This window comes from Hylobates moloch, unplaced genomic scaffold (genome assembly GCF_009828535.3).
Source record: "Hylobates moloch isolate HMO894 unplaced genomic scaffold, HMol_V3 SCAFFOLD_8, whole genome shotgun sequence".
Classification (NCBI taxonomy): Eukaryota; Metazoa; Chordata; class Mammalia; order Primates; family Hylobatidae; genus Hylobates; species Hylobates moloch.
The window spans coordinates 8,154,594-8,165,455 of NW_026652283.1; the positions used below are offsets into that span (position 1 = coordinate 8,154,594).

The 10,862-nt window shown below is 37.7% G+C and overlaps 1 protein-coding gene across 14 annotated transcripts in view; it reads left to right on the plus strand.

The window, feature by feature from the left end:
* Positions 1-9,399, plus strand: part of RIMKLB (ribosomal modification protein rimK like family member B) — a 63,610-nt gene extending 54,211 nt beyond the window's left edge. For 6 of the 14 annotated variants that reach the window (XR_004249126.2, XR_004249128.2, XR_004249130.2 and 3 more), the window contains 2 exons: positions 1,987-6,457; positions 8,694-9,399. Coding sequence is in view for 1 of the 14 variants with exons in the window: in XM_032159558.2 (XP_032015449.1) it covers positions 1,987-2,450 (464 nt within the window). In the remaining 13 variants the exon portion in view is untranslated. Of the gene's footprint in view, positions 1-1,986; positions 6,458-8,693 lie in introns of those variants that run through there. The other 8 variants (XR_004249133.2, XR_004249135.2, XR_009214552.1 and 5 more) reach the window with 8 other exon arrangements.
* The last annotated feature ends 1,463 nt before the right edge of the window (positions 9,400-10,862 follow it).

Here is a 10,862-nt window from a genome sequence, read left to right on the forward strand (position 1 = left end):
CCCAGTCACAGCTTAGTGGCTGGGAGAAGTATCTAGTGACTGGCTGTCCTAGGACCCCTCGGATAGTGACAGATCTGGAGGACAGTTGTCTGGGACAGGAGAGTAAGACTGAGAAGGCTGTGCCAGTGTCCAGGAGACAGTTAACCTCCTGGCCCTCAATGGTCAAGCATACCCGGGGCTCCGTGAGGGTGATGGCATGGGCTGGCACTTGCCCCGGGCACCCTCAGTCCTGCTGCTGGATCATCTGATAGTGGCTTCTGACTCAGAGGACCTTCGTCCCCTGGGGCAGTGGGCCTTCCAGTGATTCCCTTGACATAAAGGGCATGGACGAGGGGGCGGCTTATTTCTATTTGGACAATCTTTTTTAAAGTGTCCTTGTAGACCACACTGGAAGCAAGCCCTGTTAGGCATTGGATTTGCCCAGCCTTTCTGTTCCAGAGCCTCCAAAGTCCACTTGCCTGAGCGCCGTGACTAAAGCAGTGGCCTTTTTCTTATCTCGTTTGTCCCATTCCGCCTGCTCCTCTTGATTTCTATTATAAAAAACCGAGGTTGCCAAGTTCAATAGGGTTTCTAAGTTTTGCTCAGGGCCTAAGGCAGACTTTTAAAGTTTTTTTCTAATGTCTGCAGCTGACTGAGTGATAAACTTATCATTTAAGATTAGTTGGCCTTTAATAGCCAAGTGACAGGGAGGTATGCTTCCTCAGTGCCTCCCTTAGTCTCTCCAGAAAGGCAGTAGGATTTTCTTCCTTTCCCTGTGTTATAGCGGACATCATTGAATAATTTATAGGCTTTTTCCTAGTTTTCCTTAGTCCTTCTAGCATGCAAGTTAGCAAATGTCTGCAGCACCAATCTCCATGTTCTGATTCTGCGTCCCAGTGAGGGTCTACACTGGGAACTGCCTGCTGGCCTTGGGGAATTGTTCTTTCCTCTGTTGTCATCCTATCATTGACCTGACTGAGATACCAGAGATTGCCAAACTCTCAGGCTACAGTTATGGTGGCACTTCTCTCATTTGGTGTTAGTGTCTGATTTAGCGGTAACATTATATCTCTCCATGTCATATCAAAGGATTGTCCTAACCCTTGTAAAACACCAGTATAGCCATCAGGGTTATCTGAGAATTTGCCCCGGTCTATTTTAATTTGCTTCAAGTCTGAGAGAGAAAAAGGTACGTGCACTCTGACTGGGCCAAATTCTCCTCCTCCCTCTGCTTGGAGGGGGCATAATCGGGAAATATTGGCACTCTTTGGTTCATTGTTTACCCCTTGTCTATCTCCTTTTGGGTCCTTATTAGTTGGGGAAGAAGCTGGGGGGACGCCGGGATAGGGAGGTAGACTCTGAGGGCTTTCTGTAGGGCATAAATCACACTTTTTACGTAATTGTGAGTTGTTTGTTAATGAAAAGAAAGTTTGTACATATGGCACTTCACTCCATTTGCCAAGTGAGAAAATCAAGTTCTACTTCCTTTCTCTTCCTTCCTTTTGGCAAGGCCAAAGATTTCACTTCAGCCAGCTACCTTATAACCCAGAAGCCTTTTGGCTTAGGAATGACAGCTAGGTTGAAGTGGGGGCTGTAGAGGAAGAGAACTGTGTTCAGGTCACCACCACTTTCCCAGATTTCACCCCATCCTCGGTTCTGTTATGCATTTTTATTATTTTTATAAATCAAAAACCAATAACACTTTTGCCATCTATAAAGTGGTCTAATTTATGCTGAACTTCCCCTATACTTGGTTTATATTATTGCAAGTAAGATAGACTTGGAAAAAATATTGACACCTTATGAAATCATCAATTCCTGGGAGACTGGATAGGGAGAGGATTCCTAATTAAGGAAATCTAGACTTAGAAGTCCTAATTTTACACTAGAATAACACCTTTGTTTGTGCTATTAATTTAGAAGAAAGGCTTAGCCTTGGAGGCCAACTTTAATTTTATTTCAAAAGTTTATGATTTTGTTAATTTCCTGTCTTGTTTCTCTTGCCAGGTGGTGTGGGGATGATGTGCTCATTGAGTGAACAAGGGAAGCAGCTAGCCATCCAGGTGTCTAATATCCTGGGGATGGATGTGTGTGGCATTGACCTGTTGATGAAAGACGACGGCTCCTTCTGCGTCTGTGAGGCCAATGCAAATGTAGGTTTCATCGCCTTTGATAAGGCTTGTAATCTAGATGTAGCTGGTATCATAGCAGACTATGCCGCCTCCCTTCTACCCTCTGGCCGGCTCACCCGGCGTATGTCCCTGCTCTCCGTGGTGTCCACTGCCAGTGAGACTAGTGAGCCGGAGCTGGGTCCCCCAGCCAGCACTGCTGTTGACAACATGAGTGCAAGTTCCAGCTCTGTTGACAGCGACCCTGAAAGCACGGAGCGAGAGCTGCTCACCAAGCTCCCAGGGGGCCTGTTCAACATGAACCAGCTGCTAGCCAATGAAATCAAACTACTGGTGGACTGACTCCACTGGTAATTAACCAACAAAACCCTTGTAAAACTTTCTTTTTTCTTTTCTATTTTTAAAACCAACTTGCAATGCTGTTCATGGAGGATGCTCAGGAATATGAGAAAAAATTAGTAGGATTAGTTGGAGAGAGTGGGAGATAGATGAGACCTCTGCTAGTAAGATGTTACTTCATTTACAAATCCTACAAATAGAGAGGCAGAATAGGTGGGGTATAGAAAAATGTCAGGCTCTCATAGTTACCCTTTTAAATTGCTAAAAAATTTGTATGCTCATAGGCCATGAGGAACAAATGCTTTTTTTTTATGGTCCCTTGCTTTTGTTTTTGTACAAAAAAAAATGGTTTTGCTACAAATATCCAAGTAGCATAACTTCACATTGTGTTGGAAGATTTGTCATTGGTTAGGAAAACACCTGCTTAAATTACAGGAATTTTTGTGTTACACAGCTCTGAAAATTCTGCCATTTCCTTATCTGCCTTTAGTTTGTAGTTTATGAAATCTTTAGGGGCTCTTTTACTGGGATTTCTTATTTTGCTTTTTCCCCCTTAATTTGGTGGGAGGGTCAAATTGAATATAACCCAATAAAGGCTTCTTAATGACAAAATTGGCATGTTTGCATGATGAAATGGAAATGAACAGTATTGCAATGTCCGGTATACAAAATAACATTTATTCAATGTAGATAAAATTACACTAGTTTAAAATATGTGCATTGACTTGTATTTGTTAGTGTTTTAGTCTTTTTTGAAAGATGTGCTCTGTTAATGTTGCTTTTTTTTTTTTAATACATGCTAGTCTAATATTTCCTGCTCTATGCCTGCATCTATAACAATGGCCAAAGTGAAGAAAATGCTACCTTTTTTGTTAACAAGACACTGACTTGAAACATGTGCATTTAAAGCCTTTTATTTTTTCCCTTTTTGTTTTGGTGGTTGGGCATTTAAGGACAAGGAAAAATATTTTTGGGGGCAAATCAAGAGCCTATGAGTTCTAAGTATAAAGCTGAAGTGATTTCGAATGCCAGTATTATATATTTGCATTTTTCACATTTTACGAGGGAGTATATATGTATGTGTGTGCACGCATGCATGTGTATGTGTTTTGCTTTTTGTTTACATCAACTAATCAAAAAGAATAATTTAGAAAATGGAGCATGATGGGAAACAGAGTTTTTGACTTTAAAAAACAGATGAGTTGTTTTCATAAGTAGACTCCACTGGGGTAGGAGGTATTCACCTTAAAACATAGGGTGAATAGATGCTTTTTTAGGCCTTTTTGTGTGTATGTACGTTGTTTGTTTTTTTCTTTTTGTTTCTAGCCTGTTCAGTGTACAGTTTATTCAAGGCTACATGCTTTTCTTTAATGCTTCTGGCTATGCATTTTCTCTTTTTACATATAGGATTTGGGATTGGGGGTGGGTTGGATGTTTTTGTTTGGGGACTTATTTAGTAGTATTGAGTCTCTTATAGCCCTACTCTTAAGCCTTCAATACTGTCCACTCTTTATATTCCTTTACTTGCAGAATTTATAAAAGCCCCCAAACTGCATATAATATGAGCCTTTAAAACATGGGTAAAACTAATCCCATTGATGGGTTTGGATGGTATGTTAAGAAATGGAGATGCTGCAGAGCCCAACGTAATTTTTTAAACAGCAAGTTTTCCATCTCCCTACAAATCCTCTGAAGCTTTTACCCAAGCCCTTTCTTGCCTCTCCAGTGCTATTTTCCTTCAGATGGACGTTAAACATAAAATTTCTTGGACACTACTAGAGAGACTTCGAGGCAATAATAAAAGATCAGTATTAACCAGCTATAACAGAGGTTTGATCATGCTTACTTGTACAGTTTTTCCCCCGTTTTAAAAAGGAATGTAATAAAATTTGTTTTTTCCATAGAATTAAATAATATTAAAATTGAGTGAAAGGTTGATTGTTGATGAACAGAATAGTACCTCTCATCTGTGCAGTGTCTCATTTCACCTCAGAGAAAAGGATACATAAGAGGAGTTTGTAATTTATCTTAGGATATTCTAATTGCATTTAAAAGAACTTATCTTGCACAGGGTAAATGGGGGACTCATACATATGTTAGTACCTCTGACTCATTAACAGAAAGAAATACTTGGTACTTCTTTCGCTGAATGACCATACTGTGGAGGATGCATACTATTTGGTATAGAGAAAATGAGGAAGAAAGAACTGCTTAATTAAATCATCATTCATATGTTCATGTAGAGACCATCTGGTTGCCATGTGTGTTATGACACATACACTTTGAATAGTTATATATCACAAGTATGTAGATTAATACATTTAAAAACAACCTCTTTATTCAATGAAAAGTTGATGTTTGTGTTGGTGGGGTAAGGCATCAGGAAAAATGTAGTTAGTCTTTTCTTAACTTATACCAAATTAACCAACTATATTATAGGAAATATGTGAAATTAGTTCATTAGCTTTATTCACTATTATGCATTCACATGATATTAAAACGTACACTCACATGTTAGAATGAAAAGAGCAGTAGTTATCTTAGATTTTAAAAAACATGGATATCTTGAATTCCTTCAAGATGAAGGTAAAGAATAAGAGCAAATCATTCTGGAAGTACCCTAAGGAAACAGCAGCAGATATTTAGGTTAAATTTATTTTCATAATTGTTTAATAACTTTTGTATAATCTTCATTGCTATTATGAGATAAAATGTATATATCGAATATGTGTAATGATAAAATCTGAATTGTAAAATTTTTGTATATTGTTAAAATTGTAATTCTAAATTGTATTTCAAAAATAATTATTTCTGATATTGTTTTTATGTCACCCATGATGAAAACTGGACTTTATATATCTAAACATATAAGTATGAACTATTCTATTTAAAATTTTTAATAGTTTTTTTCTTTTTTGGTGCCTATAATTGATTGGTCATTTCTGCTGGCTTTTCACCAATGAACACTGAAATCTTTCTGTATATGTTATCAATAAGAAAACTATCCTGGAACAGTAGAAAAACCCAACAAGAGACTTGGCATTCATCGAGCACATTATCAGACTTTGAGAAGATATTGAAGGCATTGACTTTGAAAATCATCTTTTTCTCGAGAAGAAAGCAATGGAGAAGCAAATTTGCTTCATTCAGTGAATCCCCAGTTTGGGGCTTATGGGGCTTAGAGACATTGTGAAATCAAATCTTGTGTCATACTTTTCTCCTGGCTCACTTTTTTTGAGAAGGTTTATGGGCTATTTGGCTGGTGAGACACGATCCCCTCCTAAGAAAATGTAGGTGCTCAGACAGGTAACCACTGCTGCTACTGTTTTTATTTGTTTGTTTGTTCAATTTTATTTAAGATTTGTTTTTGTTGTACTAGGATTTTTAAAAATGTAATATATTGCAGGATTTATAACCAGGTTCACTGACTGCTTGCTTGCTTTTTTTTTTTTTCTTAAAAAAACAAAAAGTTTCATTTAAAATACATTTAGGCACCTTTGGAGCTTGGATTTTGGAATGTTTCAGTAGTGGACAGAAATCTGCTGTTGGAATCTTCTAGTCTTCCAGGTTTAATTTGAAATGTTTTTAGTTTTGTTTTGGATTTTTGTGTGGTATTTTATTTCCTTTATTACCAATGCCATTTTGCCATGCTGTTTTGGGGTGGCTGCCTAACTCTAGTGAAAATTATTTCTATATTAACGAAAGTTTGGCCTTTGAAGATCCTTAATGTTTTGCATTTTTTACATTGTTTTTAAAGAAATATTCTAACTGCTTGCACTGTTACTGTTCTTTACCAGCCTTTTCAGGAGCCAAAAAAACAAATACAAACAAACAAACAAATACCCAGAGAACAAACTTTCCTTCTTCCCCCTTCCTGATGATGAGTGAGAAGTATTGAGAACTTTCGGGGTCAGTGCCCTTCTAAACTCCCCTTCCCCCAATAATGCAGCTGTATAATGAACGGTAAATGCACCGGTTTGGATTCAGGCACAGCCCCAGTCTGCCTGCAGGTAATTTAACTCTTTCTCCTTTCTTTCCATCACTAGGCTAACTTTCTTTTTTTAAAACTTCCTTTCTTTACGTACTTTAAAAAGTAACCATGGGTTTGTCATAATTCTCACTTAAAAATAATGCATAAATATATCTAGCAAATAATATGATTAAAGAAGAGCTTTTGGGGGTAAAGTTTGACTTGGTTACGATATACTCAAGGCTTTCTCGGGAATTTTGTTTAGCCATTTAGATGGCTCCATTTCTTGCATATATATCTATAATTAAGTATTGAAGAGTGTGAATTTTTTGGCTTTGTTTTTGTTTTGGGTTTGTTTGTTTCTTCCATTGTGCTACTCTGGCTTAAGCTTTTTCAGGGGTTGGTGTTCCGAATACACAGTGAGCTCACAGTATAAAGACATCAATTAGGAGTTGACAGGTATGGAAAACTAGAGTTTTGAAAGGTAAAATTAGGTTCTAGGTTATATATATGGTAAAAACTCAACATAGCATTCATTTTACCTTAGTGCTTCTCTCTGTGACATTATAAAAGTGAAAGGGAATAATAAGATGAAGATCATACAAAAAAATTTAGTTCTTTTAGGAGCAATGTGATTTCAGAACTAATCGTTTTGGCATTTCTAAGATACTAGTTCTAACAAGGAGATGTGAGCAGTTTGAGATTATCAGAAAATCATGGTTTAAACCTCCAAAAATTACAGGTTTGAACAGATAGGAGGACATTTCTGAAGCACAAGATGGCTAAGCACGTTAACTAAGGACATAAAATGTCAGGGATAGGACTACAACTCATCCATTTTAATAGCCTTTCCGTTAGGTAATAAACTAATCTATCCTCTCCTCTGTCTTTACCCCAGTCTACCTACCCATTCTTCCTTTCTCCTATAATTCCTAAAGTTTTAGCTCTGAGCTTTAATTATTTTGGGATATTGTCATCTTTCTAATTGGTAGAATTTTAGTGAAAGTAATCAGGACCTTTTCAAGATATACTTCTGCATAATTTCATCCTGTGGCTTTGGACGTACTATCCAAAGAGGCTATATGTCCAGCAAGTCACTAGTTAGTGAATAGGAAGTCTTGGCTTGTAATGCCATTTCTTGTAGCTGAAGGAAGACATGTGATAAGTGATTAACCTGTTCTGTGCTTCAGTTGACTCTTACAAGGACAGTCATTCCCTTTAAGCATCTTAAGACAAATACTTATCTGTTGAATTGGAATTTACTAACAGAGGGATTCCAGCTGCACTCATGGAAGAATTTGTGATGTATACTTAAAAAAAAAAAAAAAAAAAAAAAAAAAAAAAAAGGCTCATTCAGGAGAGCCTTGTACTCTTGCTGATAAGAATGGCTAACATTAGAGCATACAGACTATGTGATTGTATAAGGCATGGAGAGTTAAACAACCTCCGGTCAGCTGCCTGTTTGAATACCACTGACTTGTTAAGAATGATCTTGCTTTTAGATTTTACCATATTCAAACTTATTAGGTGAGCCTTATATAGCATATATACCTGGCTGCTATTGTGGGGTTTGGGAACATGAGGGGTGGGGTGAACTGTTGTTGTTTTAGGTTTCAGTCAGACAGACATCCCTGTGCCTCAGTTCCCAGAAGCACAGCAGGCCTCTAGGAGCATCCGTGGGAACGGCGCAGTCCTGACATCACCAACTCTCCTGCTCAGGCTCATCCCATATACAGAGGTCAAAGGGTGGGGTTTGAGATTGGGGGAAGGAATGAGAAAGTAGAAGCAATGTCACTTCAGTGCCACTGTTGACTAGTCTTTGGTGCTTATGTCAGTGTTTGTTTTATTTCCTGATTTTTTAAAGTTGGCAAAACTACATATTTTTATCTTGATGAAGGCAGTGGGAGGGTGGAACAAAAACAAGCCATTACTGCTATTTCTAGTTCATTACCGGAGACTGTCCCCTTAATAGCTAATGTAGAATAAATTTGAAACATAGACCTAGATGACAAAAAGAATGGGAATAGAAATGAATCTCAGGATTTGAACAAACAGAAGACGTTTGTGCTGTGTTAATCCCCAGTTCTACAACTGCTATTACATTTGTCATTCTGTCTCCCCTTTTCCCCTAATTCTTTTATGTATGTATACGGTTTGAGGAAATGTGCATTTATGGTCAGTCCTTTTTAAAAGACTTAATGAATTTATTACTCTTTTGCAAAAAATATACCCACTGCTTATATGGGCATACAAATGCTACCCTATTTTAAATGTAGGTGGCGTATGTGTTCGTGTTTTAATGTATTCAGAGCCATTGGGCAATAAGCAGTCCAGAACATTGAAAACTCAAGCAGGTAAAGCACCTAACACCCTTAGTTTCTAGAATTACTTTAAAAAACTTTTATATTGCTGCATCTTCCACAGTTCTTTGGGTAGTCTCTGAACTTAAAATTTGTAGGAGTTGTAGACTACCTACTTAAATTTTTAAGTTATGGTATTTGTTCATAGATTGTAGGGGTAGGTAAAGAAGGAAACAGATAAGAAAATGTCTTCTTGAGGTGGCAGCTGCTGAGTGGCTGAATCTTACCACTTTCTTTCTGCTTTTTTGGGAAATTTTCCCAGCTTAGCATGAACATTGATCATACAGTGTTTGATTTTCTGTGATTGAGATTTTTGTTTTTTATTTTCGGAGGGAAGGTCTTGGAGAAACATTAAGAAGTTTTTGTATATACAAAATACGAAATGTTAAACAAAGGAATTTCTTCTTATTTAATCTGAATGGTAAGCAAGAACTCTTTCTATATACCCTTCTGCTGCAGCAGACAACTAAACTGGTAGGTGGCAGCAGAGGAAGGAATTCTTCAGATTGATGGCTACTGACTTAAAGTCTGCATAGGAGAAGAGATAGAGCATGACATATACCAAGTGAAGCAAGGGGGACAAAAATGGAAACAGGACTAAGATTCCTGCATTTTGACTCTAAATGGTAAGTTATCTTTAAGAATGTGTTTTTAGTCTGATAGCAATGTTATATAAATTATATGATTTGGTACTATGGCATGTAATCATAAATGCCTGTAGGTCCTCACCTTACGTTGAATTTGACCTCACTGGTAAACTGTCATTCTTTACTTTGAATAACTAATAGTATGTAAAATTAGGATTTTCTCCTCAGTATGTTGGTATATGTGACCTTTATGGCAAAATTACGCTGACAGTAAATCTGAATTTTAATTTGCAAGATAAATAAAATATGCATTGTTAATCATTTTATACAAATAAAAGGTTCTGGCCATGCACTGTGGCTCACGCCTGTAATCCTAACACTTTGGGGAGACTGAGGTGAGTGGATCACCTGAGGTCAGGAGTTCAAAACTAGCCTGGCCAACATGGAGAAACCCCATCTCTACTAAAAATACAAAAATAAGCTGGACGTGGTGGCGGGCACTTGTAATCCCAGCTACTCGGGAGGCTGAGGCAGGAGAATCACTTGAAACCCAGGAGGCAGAGGTTGCAGTGAGTGGAGATCACGTCACTGCACTCCAGCCTGGGCAACAAGAACAAAACTCCATCTCAAATAAAAAAAAAACTAAGAGATTCTTCCCTTTTTAGTGTGAGCTTTGGGAGATAACAAGAGAGTATAATTGGAAAAAAATTATTGGGGGTGGCATGATCTCTTCCAGCTGGCTGTCTCTAGGTCAAGACCCATTTCTTTGCCACTGTGCCATGTTCCACCCTGCCTGTTCACCTTTCTCTCTTGCTTATCTGGCTGGGCTTTTCCCCTGTTCCTCTATCTCTCCCTGTCGTTGTGCCTCTCCCTTATCCAAGTCTATCTGTAAGCTGCTTTCTCTCACATTCAGTCCTGAATTTTAATTATCCGATGTTGCCATTTTCCATCTCTGCCTGCCTGTTTTTCCTAAGAGAGTGTGCATGTCTGTCTTTCTTTTCCTCCCTCTCTCCCCACTTTTCATTTGCATTCTTTATTAGAATTTGACTAGACTGAATAGAAATAAATTAAATGATACTTTGAAGTTCTCTAGAATTAAAGAATATAAATTTCAATTAAATTTGTAAGATGCAGACCTGTTTATTCACCCAACTACTTATTTAACTATAGTATCTGTTGTTTCTGGCAGCCAAGCTGTGTATGATCAGTTGGATAGAAATGAAAGGCATATGGTTCTTATCTTATTTCAGCTTCTTTTTCCTTGAGACAGGGTCTCACTCTTTCTCTACTGTACTTGAGCCTGGGTGACAGAACAGTAATTTTGATTACTATATAAAAATGTTAATGCTTTAGAACTGAAAGAAAGTGATAAACTTGAGTTTTAATCTGAATCAAAAATTGTTTTCTGTAATTTATTTTTTGTTTTTTTTTTGAGACGGAGTCTTGCTCTGTCGCCCAGGCTGGAGTGCAGTTGCGCAATCTCGGCTCACTGCAAGCT